At 41.2% G+C, this 19,406-nt stretch overlaps 1 protein-coding gene across 1 annotated transcript in view; it reads right to left on the minus strand.

Annotated features, from left to right (window-relative positions):
- Nucleotides 1–19,406, minus strand: part of myo15b (myosin XVB) — a 102,412-nt gene that overhangs the window by 26,975 nt on the left and 56,031 nt on the right. Inside the window, exons 36-47 of the mRNA XM_031323883.2 lie at nt 17,916–17,948; nt 17,708–17,770; nt 16,284–16,387; nt 15,378–15,668; nt 12,930–13,008; nt 10,550–10,678; nt 8,087–8,255; nt 4,867–4,957; nt 4,107–4,380; nt 3,549–3,655; nt 2,002–2,061; nt 1,772–1,847 (exon numbers count right to left, since the gene is read on the minus strand). Of these exons, the coding sequence (XP_031179743.2) occupies nt 1,772–1,847; nt 2,002–2,061; nt 3,549–3,655; nt 4,107–4,380; nt 4,867–4,957; nt 8,087–8,255; nt 10,550–10,678; nt 12,930–13,008; nt 15,378–15,668; nt 16,284–16,387; nt 17,708–17,770; nt 17,916–17,948 (1,476 nt within the window). The remainder of the gene's footprint in view (nt 1–1,771; nt 1,848–2,001; nt 2,062–3,548; nt 3,656–4,106; nt 4,381–4,866; nt 4,958–8,086; nt 8,256–10,549; nt 10,679–12,929; nt 13,009–15,377; nt 15,669–16,283; nt 16,388–17,707; nt 17,771–17,915; nt 17,949–19,406) is intronic.

Genomic DNA, 19,406 nt, shown 5'->3' on the forward strand with positions numbered 1-19,406 from the left:
AAACTAATGCAGAAAGCAGGGCTGAATTGAAATAACTGATTCTTCAATTAAAATCAACCTTTGTTTGAATGATCTAATATCGATTAATAAAATCCCGATCTTTTAAAATATGCCTTTTTACCTTGGATGTGGTGAATGGACCCCCTTTTTGGGAGTCAATTCTTAATGTAAATATTAATAGGGCTGCTCCCTCTTAGTCGATTAGTCGACTAATCGGTCGTTTTGGTCTTAGTCAACTAAGATTTCTTTAGTCGATTAGTCATGTTGTATGCTTTTTTCATGCTGAATGACTTATTTCCAAGAAACGTACGAGCACATCTCTGGTAAACACAAGAATTAAAGTGGTGCTTTTGCATGACTCTTTGCGGAGAAACTCAGATTTACATATCTGTCGATTAAATCAACTAATCGATTAGTCGATACAATTGAATGAGTGTTAGTCGACTACAAATTCCTTCAATCGAGCACAGCCCTAAATATTAATTAATATATAAGAAATATTTGAGAGTTGCTTCTTGCTTGTATAATCCACAGCAAGTTTTCTGCGAATCTCTTTTATATCCAAGCAAAAATGGTATTATAACTGAAATTCCCCTAACCTAATGGATATCGAATCAATTTGAAAATGTAATTGAATTGGGAAATATTTAGGATACAGTAATTCAGTGATTCAGTGATTAAAGGCCCTGAACACACACACACACACACACACACACACACACAGGTGTCTGATTGAACCTTTTCCAGGACTGTGTGGGTGGGGTTAGACTGAGTGATTGACATCTTCCTGAGTCTACTGTTAGTGTTGTTGCACGTGTTAGGGCGGGACAAATGACACCTTTATCATTCTTATTGGTATTAAGAATTTGTGACCTAATAAATTCCCATTAAAGCTCCGGCCCACTAGAATCAGAATCATGTATCTGTCATTGGAAAACATTGGAAAACATTGTCATAACAAAATTTAAGTGCTACTCCTTCTGGTGCCTAGATGTATACATTCATACGCACACGCCATACCCTTCCACAAACCGTACCCTCACATACACATAATGGGACAGGTGCTTCTAGTGCATACTAGTATACATTCCTACACTTACTCATGCCGTACTCTCACACCAAAAAAATATTTTTTTTGTTAAAGATCACAGTACTGGAAAAGTGCAAATACAGTGCAAAAAGGCAATGATGAATGATCACATGATGAAGTCCTATTTCTGTAATTGAAATTTTAGAGTTGTGATGGCTGTGTAGAAAAAGCTGTCTCTGAACCTGGATGTGCGGGTTCTGACAGACCTGTAACACCTTCCTGAGGGGAGTAACTGAAAGTGTTCGTGGCCTGGGTGAGAGGAGTCCTTGATTATGTTTTTTGCTCTGCTGAGGTAGCGGGATGAGGCTGTCAAGTGTGGGCAGCAAGCAGCCAATGATCTTTTCTGCAGACCGGAGGACCCTTTGCAGTGATTTTTTCTGTACCACAGTGCAACTTGCATACCACACTGTGATGCAGTACGTCAATATGCTCTCTATGACTTCTCTTGAGCAGTCTCAGGAAGTAGAGACGCTGCTGTGCCCTTTTGATGATGGTGGTGGTGTTATCCATCAACCTGAACAGAGTCTAATCAGCCAGAATAACTGGAAACACCTGTGTGGGTGTTCAGAGGCTTTAAGTATTTATACCAACTGCTTGTGAATGACTTTAGTTTGTGACATTTTAATCAACATTGCAACAACTGAAGCACCCAGCATTATGATGATGGGTCAAAACTCTCACCCAGCAGGTCCTTCATCTTCCTCCTCTCCTCTCTGCTGATCCTCACACAGCTGTCAGAGTAGGTGTCCCTCATAATCTAAAACACACATCACACACTGACAATGTCAAGAGTTTGATGTCTACTGCCTATGATGTACAAGGCAGATAATGAGCAATAATCAGAAGGTACTGTATACAAATAAACTCCAGAACATCAGGTTACACATGATGACACCTGTAAACCCACTAACCTGTTCACATAACAGATTGAGAAGGTAGGGCCGGTTGAACATCTCTCGGGGGTAAAACACCTGCACACAAACACATGATACTTAGTTACTTAGGGTAGTGATGGGGGCATTTAACGAGGTTTTGAAAAGAGGTTTTACAAAATGAAATCAGAAGAAATGTGTTACACTGGAAAAAAGAAGCTTTGCAAGTTACTGTACGCTCCATTCCAGTTGGTGATGTGATGCCTGTTTGTTTGTTGATTATTTTGACTGATATTGTCATCATCATGGGTTGCGCGCTCTACAGGTGAGCTACCCAGGAGCCCGCAATGATCATTTTTGCATCATTATTCTCATTTCCATTAAAATATGTTAGACTTGCAAAAGGAAGATCCCGCACTCTGCTCTGGCTCCTGCATCATCATTTATTGAAGAAACTAACGCTTCGGTCACTCTGGACCTTCGTCAAGAGTATTTTTCGAAACAATGATTACAACAATGCTCTTAAATACATAATGCTCCGCCCATTCTGTGTCCTTAAAGGTCCCATGGCATGAACATTTCACTTTATGAGTTTTTTTTAACATTAATATGAGTTCCCCCAGCCTGCCTATGGTCCCCCAGTGGCTAGAAATGGTGATAGGTGTAAACCGAGCCCTGGGTATCCTGCTCTGCCTTTGAGAAAATGAAAGCTCAGATGGGCCGATCTGGAATCTTCCCTTTATGACGTCATAAGGGGAAAGGTTACCTCCCCTTTCTCTGCTTTGCCCGCCCAGTGAATTTGGCCCGCCCATGAAAAAGAGAGAGACATCATGGCTTGAAAACAAGCGATGCATGGCAGTTGGTCAAGGCCACACTCCCACCCTCCAAGAGTCTGGGTCTGTCCGAGGTTTCTTCCTAACAAAAAAAAGGGAGTTTTTCCTTGCCACTGTCGCAATAGCTACTGCTAATGCTTGCTCTTGAGGCAACCACTGTAATAGTTGGGGCTTCGTAAACTACAGAGTGTGGTCTAGACCTACTCTATCTGTAAAGTGTCTCGAGATAACTCTTGTTATGATTTGATACTATAAATAAAATTGAATTGAATAGATACAGTATTAGGGGACCACTAAGGTCTATATAAAAGAGACTTCAGATACAGTATTAGGGGACCACTAAGGTCTATATAAAAGAGACTTCAGATACAGTATTAGGGGACCACTAAGGTCTATATAAAAGAGACTTCGGATACAGTATTACATATTACATATCGGATACACATATTTTGCCTGAGATTTTGGATATTGCACTAGTCCATTTGCGATTTCAATAAATTCTGATTAACAGTTCAGCCCTACCTATCAGGTGTAGATATTGTCCTCCAGGTTGTGAACATAAACTGTAGTCTGCGTAAATCCTGTGTAAGCTACAGCTGGACATTTTGTGCCCAGGGGTCTCTGCATCTGCATCCATGCCGTGTGTGTGTGTGTGTGTGTGTGTGTGTGTGTGTGTACAGTATGTGTGTGTACAGTATGTGTGTGTGTGTGTGTGTGTGTGTGTGTGCGTGCGTGTGTGTGTGTGTGTCTTACTTCTTTTCGCAGGAACAGTTTCCCCGGCATGTTGGAGTAAGAGAAGTAAACTCCAGCAGAGAAGCGGTGGAGCTGAGAGTGAATGCCTTCCACATCTGACATCATATCTACAGTTAATAAACAGCAGATGAAGTTCACTGACCGACATGAAGCTCCTCACATTAGATAATGTTGGTTTAAATGCTAGTTAGCAGCAATTGTCAGCTAAAATACATCCCATAAGAGGCCTTTTAGTCTACATATACAGGGTGTGATTTGCTGGGGGGGATGCGTGGGATTTGTAAAGTTTAGGAAAAAGACCGTGGTTTGAATTAAAACACTCCCGAAGAACAAACGAGTGTTTCCTGGGTATGTTGTTGTTTTATTTTAGATTATTTTCCATGGAATACTGAAGAGCATATTTAAGTGCTCTATATCCATGGTATTGGAAGGGGGATCTAATTCTGGTTTTGTTGTGCATGATCAAAAAACATACCCCCATCTCTGCATTTTTTCACAAATCGCACCCTGCATATAAACATAAAGGTCTAAGGAGAACATAATGAGAGCAACACCCACTGAGAGATGGGGCGGCCGTGGGAGGCGGGTCGGGGATGTTCTGAAGGATGGGTGCTGGGTGTGGAGAAGGCGGCGGGGACTCGGGAGGAGCAGGTGGAGGGTGCTGAGAGCGCTGCGAGCCGAACAGGTCCTCCAGGGAGCGCTGTTTCTGCTTCATGTTGCTGGAGATGACGCGGGGCCCCCTGGTGGAGGGAGGAGAGGGCCGTGGGGAGGGGGTCCTGGGAGGGGGAGGGGGTGGGGCCCTCTTAGGCGCGACTGGCGGCGGCACCCACTCCTTTGCAAGCAGTAAGAAATGGAAGATGTGGCACACGGCATATTCCAGACAGATATACTCAATATGAGACAGAATAATAAACCTAACTAAAAAAATACCTTTACATCTCTCTAAAACTCCCGCATACAACCCCCCTCTCCCCTGCCCCTTCCTCCACCTGTTACTGCACTTTAAGGATTCTCTGCCATGTTATAATATAATGACATTGTCCACATTTTTGGTCTCATCTGCTGTCCTGTATCCTGAGTCTGTTGATAATGTTGATAATGTTAATACTATTGTCTATTTTATTTTAATCTACTGTGTATGTGCCCACCGCCCGCACTGTTTGTTGGAAGCCACTGACCTACGTTTCGTTGCACGTGTGCCTGTACATTGTGTCAATGATAATACCATTCAGTTGAATTTTATTGAATTGAATTGAATAGAAATGTAAAGGTATTTCTTATTTGTTGTTACAGTTAGACTTCTCCAGACCATCCTGACCTTTTGTTGTGGCACTGGTGCCATGTTTTTGAGTTTGGCCAGAGCTTCCTCTTTGGGGTCATTCTTCTTTATGAAATGCCGTGCAGGAGGTCTGTGAAGAGGATGAGAACAGTAAATCACAAACACATTGTAGAAGTTATTATTTCTAGTGATTGAGACCATTGTGGGATCCTGGTAGTCTGTGGCGCCATAGTATGAGGGGAAAATACATTTATTTCATGTACAATCCTAGATATCCATGGAAAGGAAAAGCCTAGGGCAGAGATATTCAACAGGGGGTCCAGGACCCCTAGGAGGTCCTCAGAGTTACTGCAGGGGGGGGGAGGGGGCACCAAATTATTGTTCATTTTTTAAATTTAAAAACAAAACATAAACAAATTGTCTCAAGATGATGGGCTTACTGGCCTATAGGCAGTTACTAAGGTAGCCATCCACAGATAGACCGGGTAAACCCAGCCTGATCTGCCGGCGTTTTGATTTCGCCCTGCAGCTCAGGCTGGACATTTTTCTATCCTGCTTCCATTACAAATCTGAGGGGACCAATCACAAACTGACTTATCTACCTGGTGCGCTATTGGCGGGTTTAACACGGCAAGCAGCTTTTTGTTTACGTTCAACATGGCGGCCACCGAAGTGCAGCAAGCCGTTGATGCCACTGTCACTGTCACCCCGATCGTTGGTCTGATTGGTTGAAGGACTATCCAATTGCGTACAGAGTCATTTGAACTATGCTCGTTGATCACGCTTTGTACAGTAGAAAATACAGAACAGACTCCCCAGACTAATGTTCAATCTTCAAAGATTGAGCTTGGTCTGGTGATAGCCAGACTAATCCACAGATACAGTTAAGCTTAAATGTATGGCTGTGCGGAGGCTCCATGCAGAGCTTTCTCCGTAGCCTACGTAAGCGGCCTGAAGTTTATACTTGTGCGCTGGTGTGTGTGTGTGTGTCAAGCCGGCATGTGTGTGTGTGTGTGGGGAGTGGGTGATAGAGCAAGGGAGAAAGTGAGAGAGTGAAGGTGATTATCTTCAGAGTGTCCGTCCTGATCTCGCAAGCTCCAGTTTTCCACTTACAGATCAGTCTGGCATCTTGAGACAGAGAAAATTTGGAGCCGTTTGCCAAACGACCGACCAATCAGCGTTGGTTTTGAGGCGGGTTTAGGTGTGACGCAACAAGAAGCGACTGTTCAGTCTAAACAACATGGCGGCTTCCACGGATGAGATGAGCTTCCCGGAGGAAAAGATGTTTTTGCTCTTCTCCCGACTGGTTTCAGCAAGAGTTTGACATATCGTTGATCTGACTGGTTGATTTGGCCCGTCTATCACCAACATAGGTGGTGATAGACAGCTGGTTTATCCAATCAGCTAACCAGTATTTTGGCCCCTTCCCAAAAGTTCTCCAATGGAAAGTTCCCAGATGGATATGCCGAGCAAATCCATCTGGCGGAGTCAGGTTAGTTCTAATTCAAGCTTTAATCCTATAGGGATTCCCTGTGCCACATGTATGTTTATCATTAAAACATGAGTTATACAATCATGCCAACAATGATTATTTTAATAAAAAGGTATGTATAAAGGCTTTAGGCACCCCACACATTATTGCAGGCCCAGTTTTATATGCAACTCAATTTTATACAATATATAGTAGGGTCATCTCTCTCAATTAAGAGGTCCATGGCTTAAAAAAACGTTGAGGCTCAAAACATGTACGGAAAACAAGAACTGTGTCTACTTGTGCTACATCGGGGGGGTTAAATAACACAACAGGAGCGTGAAAAATAAAATTGTGATTTCTTGTGATTTCATGTCTTTTATGTAGATTTTATGTAGAAACTTTGGAGCTTCTGGCTTTAATACGGTCTCATTCTCCAACAGATTTGTTGCTGAGATTACATGATTCCTAAAAAAAATGGAAACCTGTGTGATGTTTTGAATATGCAGAAAGTTTTGAACAATACAGGAGAATAATAATTTCCTTTACATAAAGACATTTGCATCATAAATTGTTGCATAGAAATTCATGAAAATGCAGGAAATTAAGTGTTGACGCTCAACATTTTCTGGGGTCCCATATGTGTCCCCAATGTTTCCCACCCAATGTTAAAAAACAAAACCTATGCCCTTCCAACAGGGTTCTTGCAGGTTTTAGTAAGTCAAATTTAAGACCTTTTTAAGACATTTTAAGACTATAAAGATTGAAATTTATAGTGCCTTGCGAACTTCTCCACAACAGTATCTCGGACCTGCCTGGTGTGTTCCTTGTTCTTCATGATGCTCTCTGCGCTTTAAACGGACCTCTGAGACTATCACAGAGCAGGTGCATTTATACGGACTTGATTACACACAGGTGGACTCTATTTATCATCATTAGTCATTTAGCTCAACATTGGATCATTCAGAGATCCTCACTGAACTTCTGGAGAGTGTTTGCGGCTAGCTTGTGTCTCTCTGCTCTGGCGTGTGACTCCAGCGCCTTCAAACCCAGAGTCCCTAATTGAATATTTTTTTTACAAAGTTTGCAGCGAGCCTCGTACCTGGAGCTGGGTACCGCTTGTAACCAACAGCGAAAATCGCTGTGATCTAGCCATGTCTCCTTAAAAGAACACTTTCCCATTTTCCACACGTAGGCCTAGCCAAACTTTAACAAACTCTTAGGAGACGCAGATGTATTTCGCGGGCAGGTATTGCATTTATCACAGGATTTGTAGTTTTATCACCGCGTACGTACCAACACCAATGTCCCCCAGAAAGAACTACAACACACCGAACCAACATTCTGAGGGCAGCATTCTGCTGGTTTTGTTACAGAGCAAAGATTCTAGAGCTCTGCTTTGTACGCTACAACGCCATACTTTTTCTTTCTGCGGCGTTTCTGGAAATGAACGAGGGTAAAACCTTTTTTAGACCTGACTAAATGAAACGTTTTAAGGCCTTAAATTTAAAGTTCAGAATTTTAGACTTTTTAAGAGCAGTAGGCTAGTTGGAACCGGTTACCGGTTAGTCAGACAGAGTTACAACACGCACGGAAATGAGAAGGGTCAGTATGGACTTATCTAACTCTGGAGGTTACTGTGAATAAGCTAAAGTCCCAATAAGTCAGCGTGTTCCTTTAAGACACAGTGGGAACCTTGTTGCAAGCAGGAAACAGCAGGATGTAAGATCAGAAGAAACTTTCGGGGAAGTGTGTAGAGACCTCGTAGGGAGCAGCGCTGAAACTGACCTGACAGGCTCAAAGGGTTTGGGTTCTGGTTGGGGTCGGCTGTTATACATTTTGATAATTTCCCGGATGTTGGAGGTGGGTTCGGGCTGAGGCTTGGCGAGAGGACCCGGGGCAGGTGTTGCTTTTGGGGGGTCCACCTCTCTGGCTGGAGGGGTGTGGAGACGCTTCACTGTGGGAGATAAGACAGAAACTATAGCTTTAGCTGTTCATTCAATTAATTTTTTGCATAATCAGTTTGTCTTCTCACACAAAATAGAAATGTCAGCTGTGTGCTCATTTTCCTTTTGTGATCTACAGTACATACTATATAATATGACAGCTCAAGGCATTCTCCCGAACTGGTCCGTATGATATCGTACGAAAATGTACGCACACCAAAACGTATGATATCCTACGAAATTAGGAGACCACTGGCTGGTCACGTGATGCCGGCTGGCTACGAGCTCCATAACGCCGAGCAGCAGTTTCTAGGTGTTTAAGCTGCTACATAGCTTCGCAACGCGGGCTACGGACCTCTGTCACAGCTCGGTCGTATCAGCGGCAGTTAGTAGATGTGTTTAGCTGAAAATGGGTGACTTTGAGCCCGGTTTAGTGCACCGGAAGCTGCTGCACGTTTCGGCGGATATTACGGTTAAATTTAGTCCACAAAATATAAGTGTTTTGCCGCAACAAAAGTTAAGATTAGGGCCCAAAACGACTAGTTAAGTTTAGGAAAAAGATCGTGGTTTGGATTAAAACACTCCTAAGGAACACGCATTTCCTGAGTGAAAGTCTTCGGTTTTTCCTGGGAAGCGAACTCCACTCCCTGGCTTTAAAGTCCTGTGTTATAAACCCTAAACACGTTCATAGCAACAAAAAAAGAGGCATGGTTTACTTCATAGGCTGTGTTTGTGTTTGTATTTTCTGAGTCACATAGCAGTGATATAACCAGAAGATGTATCCTGGAATTCATTCAAAACTTTAATTTGTTTAAACAAGTAATAGATTAATCCATCTTTTTAACCCTTGAGTTGTCCTCGGGTGTAATTTGACCCATTTTCAAAGTTTCTATATCAGAAATTTGGGTTTCTTTCAACCAAATTGCCCCCAAAGTAACATGGATGGTTCCATACAACGCTCTTTGCAAGTTAAATGAAGGATTGGGATTAGGGCTTTCATTGAATTCTGGGTTTTTTCATTCAATTTTATAGCATTTGAAAAAAACGGTTTAAATGAATTCAAAACAGTATCCTGACAACATTTGGACCAAACTCTTCCTCTGATCTTAACTATTAGTCAGACTGACTTGTAGAGCTAATCTCAAATTTGCCGGAAGTTCGTCAGGGTTTTTCCAGGCTACCAAAATCAGGTATAATTTCATATAAATGAGGTTTATTGACCCTGAATTCCAAAACATAAGTTTAAAACTAGTGGTAATAAGTTGTTGTAAGTGGTGTATATATTGGTGGTAGTGGGGAAAAAGTAATTTAAAAAGCACTTAAAAAAGCGACTAAATAAGTATTCTTTTTCAGTTTTGAACCGGGAGGACAACACAGGGGTTGACACTGAAAGAGACAATTATATTGTTAATTGCGATTATTTCTGAGACATTTAATTGTACAGCAAATAATTGGAATTGTTACAGCTCTAGTCCAGGGGTGGCTAACCAGTCCACACACAGTACAGCAGCAGCTTACAGATCTATGACACAATACATAGCAGCTTAACGTTTTCCTCCTAACTCTGCCATGATCCACTCACTAGCAGCAGTCTATAGTTCTTCTTCATTTACAACTCTGTGCAGTTTGGACTAGAGTAGAGTAGCTACGCATCACTTATCCCGCATCAATCATTATCATCATTATTACTTTATTGTCTAATTGCAATTTTTTACATTATTGCCATTTCTTTGTTCAACCACAATTTATTGCTAACATTAGCTAAGGTCCTAAGAGTTATGACTGTTGACGAGAATTGTCAATTAAAAGTCATTTAAGAAAAAAATTCAATGTTTTATGATGACAAAGATGCTTGGTTTACTTCATAGGCTGTGTACCCGTGTTATTACATTATCTGGGTTATATAACTGTGATATATAACTGAAAGATGTATCCTGGGATTCATTCAAAACTTTGTTTGAAACAGTAATAACTCAATAAATCTTTTCAAGTTTGACTGAAAGAGACAATTGTATTGTTAATCGCAACTATTTATGAGACAATTATATTGTACAGTAAAAATTTTAATTGTTCCAGCTACATGACACCATTATTTTTTGTTTTGTAATTATTGGCAAATGTATTGGCAGTATTGTCAGATGCATTTAAATGTTTTTGGATTCCTCTGAAATATTTTTAACAAAGTAAAAAAAAAAAAAATCAACCGATAACACAGCCACACAGTAAGTGCCTCACAGGAGCAGGCCAAGAGCCGCAGGTTGGCCACCCCTGATCTAGTCCACTGAACCATTGCTCATCATCTTACCCTCAGGCTTCGGTGTTGTAGGCGGGGGTGATGGAGCTGGTAATGGCGGGGAGCGTTGCTGCTGTCTAGGCGGGCTGGAGGAGGCTGGCCGAGGCTTTGGGCTTTTGGATTCACCATGGGACTGAAAGCCTAGAGGACAGTAGAAGAGAAAGATGGTGAGGAATGAGGGAATTGGGACATTATTAATATCATAAGCATAGTCTCGCATTGCCAGACCTTCCTCCACAGCGCTGTCTGGCTAGTCCACACAGCATTCCGGAATGGGAGAAAAACGGGCTCTGTTTTATTGGCATTTCTTTAAACCAATCACAATCGTCATGGGCGGGGCTAAGCGCCAGACGGAGCCACGGTGCCTCTGCAAAATAGTCTCAGGAAGGAACTTGTTTTGGTGGAACATGTGTACGTTCAAAAGTTATTTTAGTCGTGCGAGAGAAAACTCAGATTGGACAGATAGTCTAGCTAGCTGTCTGGATTTACCCTGCAGAGATCTGAGGAGCAGTTAACCATAGTCCTCAGAAATCCACCAGAGGTTAGAACGCCAACACAAAGAAAGAGGAAGGTGACAGACATCCGGCCGATAACAAGGACATCCAGCGGAATATCCAGCGGCACCGGAGCAATCCCGGAAGTGGAACGTCGTGGATATAGACTATTATAAGCATGATGATTTAAAGTGATAAAAATTTTAAGATTAGTGAGCCATTACATTCATTTCAACACATTTGAGTGAGAAAGCCTGCAGCCCCAACCTCTGCTGCATTTACTGTATATTATATACTAAATTAGATGTGAGAGACAGTTTAAAAGATAGTTAAGAAAAAAAAAAAATAAGAAAAAAATAAGCTACATTCATTATTTTACTAGTCTATATGCACAATGTTCCACTTCCAGGATTGCTCCGGTGCCACCGGAAATTCCACCGGTTGTCTTTCTTTTCGGCCGGATGTCCGTCACCTTCCTGTGTCTCTGTGTTGGCGTTCTAACCTCCGGTGGATTTCTGAGGACTATGGTTAACTGCTCCTCAGATCTCTGCAGGGTAAATCCAGACAGCTAGCTAGACTATCTGTCCAATCTGAGTTTTCTGTTGCACGACGAAAACAACTTTTGAATGTACACGTTCCACCCAAATAAGTTCCTTCCCGCAACATGGTCTCACGGCAGTTCGTGAAATGGTCACATTATTTTTAATCTATTGATTCGTGTACATGGACACATTAATCTTGTTTATTTCGTGGTGGTCAGCACGTAATGGGAAGCATCTATACGGAGGTTGGATATAGGAATAGAAGAACGGGGAAAGTTCGAAGATCCGCGGTCTCTGGGGGACGCACAACAACGGGACGGTTGTGTTTAGGAAAACAACAACAGGGAAATGAAACGCCACACACGGGCCATGATCTGCGGTCTCTGGGGGACGCACGACAACAACGGTACGGTTGGGTTTAGGAAAAGAACAACAGGGAAATGAAACGCCACATGCCGGATACGATCCGCGGTCTCTGGGGGATGCGCAACAACAACGGGACAGCTGGGTTTAGGAAAAGAACAATGGGGTAATGAAACGCCACACGCGTGCCACAAGCCGCGGTCTCCGGGGTGAAAGTCCTGTGTTGTTTGAGACATCCACCACCCAAACCAACCTCAATTAGGTGATATCGAATGAAAAATGCCTTATGGAAACAGTAAAATTCGATAGAATTTCATGAATATCGACTCAAAGGAAATACGTTCGGTCTCATCGGACCTAACGGGCCAAACAAATTACACAACAGGTCAAATGTTGTCTTGGTCATCCGAAAATGCTTCAACCAAAGGGTTTCCGTGAAGTGTCTCTGAACCACGATCTCCCAGAACTGTTTGGAGTGCTGTCGTTCCCACACCACAGGCCGCCTCCGTTGTCGTCGGGCATTTACGTGCATCTGCATCATCATAGCAATGTGTTGATAGTGTCGTTGTTTTCTTATTATAGCTTGATATGTCGCTATCAGCTGGCACATAAGCACTATTACAACTTGTGCAATATTGATCATTTGTTGGTAGATGGCATGATCCATTTTGTCTGGCAAAACTTTGTTCGCAAAAGTTAGCTTGAATGTTGTTGATTCAGTGCGAAAATGAATGGAAACACCTTAAGATGTCTAAAATCAATTCGATATATACCAATTTGACCGGAAAACAACATGTGACGTCATTACGCACAGGTTTTTATTCGCTTTAAAGCCGTTGGATGGAAACACACTTTCACCAGCTTTATTCGCATGAGTTTTTTTTACCGAACTTTAGATAATTCGATTGACAATTGGATGGAAACTTAGCTACTGTGGAGGCAAGGTCTGGCAATGCGAGACTATTATATTACTAATGGTTGCTTGTCACTCACCAATCTTCTGGAAGTATTCTGTCTTGTCTCTGACAGAGTGCAGGTCATCTGGATCTGGTAAGTCCACTTCTCTCTCTGGCTGTAGAAGCAATGGACATGAGCACACAACACGTCATTACACGAGGAGGAAACAGACCAGTGATATCAATGCTTCACATTTATGGAATTAAAGTAGAAGGTTGCAGTATTCTTTATCTTTCTGTATTATCAACAAATCCCATGTGCAGGTCCAAAACAACAATTAATATATTGTTAACTTCAACTAACGAGGGATATTCGGATGTATACGTGCAGGAGGAAGGATTACTCGGACAAGAGTAGAACGTTTTATCTTCCTTTACTATGGAGGATGGCAATATTTGTAGAACGCTCTAACCCTGGTGCAGACGTACTTTTCAAGTCCACGCCAGAGCCAGCGAGCGATCACAACAACAGCAACATTTACTAAAATGGAACTAGAACTATACTGCCACTTACGTAGTTCCGGTAGCAAGGTAACATTACTATAACAAATTATCCTTTATAGTGTAATTATCTCAACATGACTGACATACTAACATGGGGAAGAGAATAGGGATCAACCGTTTTTCAGGGCTGATACGATTATTAGTAGTTGATGAAACCGATAATATTTACAGTGAAAATAAAGCTCTTTACGTCAAAATTAAGATTTTGGAATGTTATAAACTCCAACACAAAACTTTGTTTGAATGATTTAAGCAATTATTTAATAAATTAGAAACTTTCAATATAATACACAGTAAAAGAGTGTCAGATAGTGTTGTGGGCGGGACATTAAGTCAGACTCAGTGGTGAGTGAAACTGAAGCAGAAGGACAGACACAGAGCTGTAGCCGAGCCAAAGTAGCACACTTTAATTATTAACTGTATCAGTTATCAGGTAAATAAAATGCAGATACAGATAATCTGCAAACTGCCAAAAAACGGCCCGATAATCAGCCAGGGCCGTTCTATCCTTAGCAGAGAACAATAATAGTACCAGTACTACAATATCTATTAATACAATACATATTAATAGATATTGTAGTACTGGTACTATTATTGTGTGTATCCAAAAACACAGCAACAGTGTTGCACTGGCTGACATGTTCCTTTATTACCATAAACACACACACAGTAGTTTTTTTGACTCATGAACACATGTAAAATAGTCCCCAGCAAATGCACAATTCCTTCCTGTTTGCTGCTATAGTGACCAGGTTTTTTAGGGATTTACTGAGCCTTTAAAAAAATGAAACTTTATATTTGTGAGCTGTTTTTAAAGATGTATGTCATCAGCAGGAATCAATGGGCTTGGGGCTTGGAGCCACAGACAAGGTAGAGAAGTCAGACATTAGCCTATTGAGAGGCAGACTAACACATTGTTGGCTTTGGTCTTTTAATGGGATTTGATGAAAGAAATTTCTCTGATGAAGACAGTGGCATGTCAAAAAAACGCTCTGGGAAAAACTTGGTAGTAAGCTTAAGGATTTTTTTTTTCATCATCAGCGTACAACTTGAGCACACATCCCCATGGCGAAAATGGGCCACTGCAGCAGTATCAGGTAAAACAGTAGAGATGTTAGAGGTTACAACAAGAAGAAAACAACAACCAAATGTGAGGGTATACACCTGAAAATAAATAAAAGGACAGTTTGTAGAAGAGTGTAATCAGATTCATCTACCAACCCTTATAGAGCTGGCTCAGGTTTGCCTTGGACCAGCTCTTAGTTATGCTGTCATAGTTTTAGACTGCCGGCGGACTTCCTTTGACACACTGAGCTCCTCTCTCCTCTCTCTCTCCATCTGTGTGCGTCCCTTTCCCAGTAATGCTTGTTACTAACTTAGCTCTGGGGAGCTTATTCCCCAGAGTCCTTATGTTTTCTTGTCTTGCAGTTTTCCTTGATTATGGTGGCACCTAAATCATGGTTGCAGCTGCCGGCCTGCCATTCCCTGCTACACCCTACTACGCCCTGCTATGCCTTATTACGCCCTGCTACACCCTGAACTGCTACAACTATTATTTCTAGTCATAGTTCTACTATCTTTATTTTTACTATAATTGCCACACACCAACTGCTATATTTATTATGAATCACATTTCTCTATATCTGCATATCTGTATATCTGTATCAGTGTCTCTGTGTCCCAACCGGAAGCCGGCCCACTAAGAGTCTGGGTCCGTCCGAGGTTTCTCTTTTTTTTTCTTCGCCACAGTCGCACTAAATGCTTGCTCTTCGGGGAATTATTGGAATTGTTGGGTCTTTGTAAATTATAGAGTGTGGTCTAGACCTACTCTGTAAAGTGTCTTGAGATAACTCTTATGTTTGAAATACTATAAATAAAATTTAAAATTTAATTGAATATATGGTGAAAGGAAGAATCAGGCATAGTAGGAAAGTAGAGAAAAATAGTAGAGTACGCTACAAAAAAAAACTATATACAGAACTACCTCTGGCTCAGGCTTCCTGTAGCTGGAGGCAGGTTTAGGTACAGGTGCTTTGGGCTTGGCAGGTGGGGGTGACGGAGTTTGACGGGAGGGGGAGGGTGAGCGTGAGCGTTCCCTTAACCGTCGCTCAGACTTTCGTCTCTGCTGCCTCTCGTTCTCCTTCTTTCTCTCCTGCTCCTCCTGCTTTCTCTCCCACTCCTTCTGCTTCTTCTCCTGCTCCTTCTGCTTCCTCTGCTGCTCCTGTGTCTGCTGCTGGGACAGAGTCATCGCCTGCATGGTCATCTGCTGGGCCTGCAGGGGGACAAAGAGAGAGGACATGACAGTACACAGCTGGAGGGCAGGTTGGAGAAGGAGCTAGGAAATGAAGATGTGGGTGGAGTGGCAAATAACCAGGGTGCGATTTGTGAAAAAAGCAGAGGGGGGATGTTTTTTAATCATGCACAACAAAACAAATCCCCCTTCCAATACCACAGATATAGTTCTACTCAGCCAACCATGCCAAAACACTTATTTATGAACTTCAATATCCAATGGAAAATAATCTCAGAATGAAATAGTACAACGTGGTGTCAACATAAACCACATCGCTTTCAAGCCAGAGTTCACTTCGAAGAGAAAACAAAATACTTTCACCCAGGAAACGTGTGTTTGTTCTTTGGGAGTGTTTTAATTTAAACCAAAATCTTTTTCCTAAACTTAACTAGTCATTTTGGTGCCTAAACTTAACTGTCATCACTGCATGATTGATCACTTTGAGGGGGGGATACATTTTGTCCCAACTGGGGATAAAAAATAATTTAGCAGAAGCAGGGATATGTAGACCAGAAAGGGGGAAATCCCATGCATCCCCACCAGAAGATCACACTCTGCAAATAACAAAAGTATGCTTGGTGAGCTTGTCCTCACCATGATAACGGCCTGCTGGTTGATGAGAGCCTGCTGTGATGCTGCCATCTGCATGGGGTCAGCCACAGGCGGGGCAGGCATGGGAGTCTGAGGCATCATCATGGCTGTGTAGGGATAAATACCACAAACTGTTTTTCAGGTAATTAACTACATTGAAATCACTAGCAAAGGAACTAGTAAAATACAACATTTAAAGAGCCCCTATTATGTTTTTGGGGATTTTCCCCAGCTTTTAGTGTGTTTTATAGTTTTTTTGTGTATGTAATAGATGTATACAGTACAAAAAAAACTTTCTCTCCCAGAGACAGAACTTTTTCTGAAAACACCTCGCCCAGATTCCTGTTTGAAATTCCTCAATTAGTGATGTCACTGATTGAGAAAACCAGCCCAGTTTTTCATATGTGCTGCCCATAGGTGCTGCCTGAGCAAGAGCAGCCTGCCCAGTGGCTGGTTTGAATTTGGTCGACCAATCACAACAGAGTGGGCCAGCTGACCAATCAGAGCAGACTGGGCTTGTCAGAAAGGCGGGCCTAGAGCTGAGACAGAGTGTTTCAGACAGAGGAGCTGCAGTAATGGGCAGTATGAGAAACATAATATGTTTTTTAACATCAAAGCATGTAAACCTATTCTAGTAGACCCCCAAGAGTAAAAATATGATGCTGAAAAGGAGTATAATAGGGGCTCTTTAACACATGCAATACATTTACTATGAGAGATATTTTGGGGGGTGTAATGTCCATATTCAATTAAATGTGTCAAATCATATAAGAAGTTATCTCATGACACATCACAGATAAAGTAGGTCTAGGCTACACTATAATTCACAGAGACCCAAAAATTAGCCCCAAGAGCAAGCAAAAAGGAAAAACTTCCTTTTTACCCGCAGAAACCTCAGACAGACCTACTGTATATATCCTTCTTCCTATATCAAATCATGTTTCTCCTTGCCAATTACAGTATATGCCCATATTTGTGTCCACAAATGAAATTTTCCAGTATGACTTTGTTGGAGGGCGTAATAAGCTGCTTGCTCCATTGCTAATAAGTCCTTTTTTTCTTTTCTTTAAACCAGCGCTCCTTTTTTTCTGTATTTTCCAGTTCATTAATATTGTCCATTTTGCTACCAGAAATGCAGATGTAATACTGTAGGTCACTGTGTTTGCTTTTGCTTTACATTCTCAATTTGTTTTCCAGGTAAACATATGATTGGATATTAAGAAATCTGCACATTTAACAGTGATGACAAGTAATCAATTACATCTACCTAGAACCTCTTCACACAAAGGCAATGTTATAATATGAGCATATGAATGTTATTAGATTTATTTTTTCTTTCATGTGCATGGTGTTAAGTGAGCTTTATGTACCATTTTGAATTGTCTCTTTATTTTCTGAATTAACTGGATGAAAGATTCACATATTACCTGGCATGGCTGGCATCATGGGAGTTGCACCATAGCTGGGCATTGAAGGGTTAACCGCCATTCCTGAGCAGAGGCAACACAATAAGGTTAAGATTAGAAAACTGTTTTAGCCAATCGACATGAAATTCATGGATTCACGGATTCATGGCTTGAGGACATTTCTCCAACAGGACACAACATTTGTATTCTTGGTGACCTTCTCACTTACCCATAGGATAGCCCGGCATTGTCATGGGCATTCCTGAAAAACAGAATGATCAGTTATTTACAGAGACTAAATCACTTAATTCCAAAATGAGACCGGAAAAGTCCAAACTGTCTTACAACAAGAAGAAAATGTTACGAAAAGATACTTTGCAGTCTTTATTGTTCTGTATTCCTTATACTTTGTAGCATGGCTAATTTGTATTTCTTGGTTGTTAACTATATTACTGTGGTTGTGTTTGCAATTGCATACTAACGTATTGCATACTACATACTCTATATTCTGTATATACAACATCTTTGTATGTCTGTCCGTTCTAAGGAGGGAATATTCCTGTGTTGCTCTTCAGGATCTTTCAATCAGTAATTTATGTGCTTGGAAAAATAATTTAGTTGTGCTTAAAATTTCCCATCGTATGCACACAAATGAGACACAAATAGCCTTTCATAAACTTGACTTACTTAAAATTCTGAGCCCTTACTGACAAAACATTTATACCTCTAAGTCAAAAGTCAAACTTTTTTTTAAGCCAAGGACCCCTCAGCTGAAAAAGAAACCCCTTACTACATATATTGTATAAAATTGAGCTGCATATTAAACTGGGCTTTTGACAATTGTCATGGTTGTGGTTTTCAGTTGTGGTTTTTCCTGTTTTATTTTGTCAATTCATTCCAAATTCATTTGTGTGACTGTTTCCCTGTTATTTGTTTCATGGTTGTGTGTTATCCGTGTTCTTTCTGTGTTCTCTGATTGGTATAGTTCCATCATTGTGTATGTTTTCATGCTTCAGTTTCCTGATTTACTTTGTAGTGGCTGTTTCTCCTGTGTCGTTTCTTGTTTTACTTCCTGCCTTGGGTGTTCCTAGCGTATTTGGTTTTTCCCTTTTCCAGTTTTTTACCTGCTTGCTTCAGGAAGCTTTTTGTTGTAGCCATTTTAAGTTAATACACCCTCAAAACCTTAAGCTGCCTTCTCTTAACTCTGCATTTTTTTAGTCCAAGCCTGCACAAATCCTGATAACAATAACATGTAGGGTGGCCTAAAGCCTTTACGCATACCTTGGTATGGTGCATACAATACTAAGCTTTTAAAATAAAAATTGTTGGCATATTCATATATGTACATCATGTTTTAATGTTAAAATGTGGCACAGTAAATCCTTAAGCTTAACTGTATCTTTGGATGGCTACATTCTAAATAAATATGTATCTTTACTAATAATATGTTGGATTCATGTTGATGTATATTTTCAGACATATTTTTTATTTTTGTAAACCATCAAACACTAGTTTGGAGGCCCCCCTGCTGCAACTCTGAGGACTCCCTAGGAGATACAGACCCCCTGTTGAAGATCTGTGCTCTAAGTTATAACATGCACCCGCGGCTGGACCTACTATCAGAATAAAGAACAGCCATATCTGCACTTACTGCACTATATCTTCACAGATTAAAAACATGTTTTTGCTGCTATATTAATGTTCTAAACATTGAGTACAA

The sequence above is a fragment of the Sander lucioperca genome, chromosome 22, assembly GCF_008315115.2.
Source record: "Sander lucioperca isolate FBNREF2018 chromosome 22, SLUC_FBN_1.2, whole genome shotgun sequence".
Classification (NCBI taxonomy): domain Eukaryota; kingdom Metazoa; phylum Chordata; class Actinopteri; order Perciformes; family Percidae; genus Sander; species Sander lucioperca.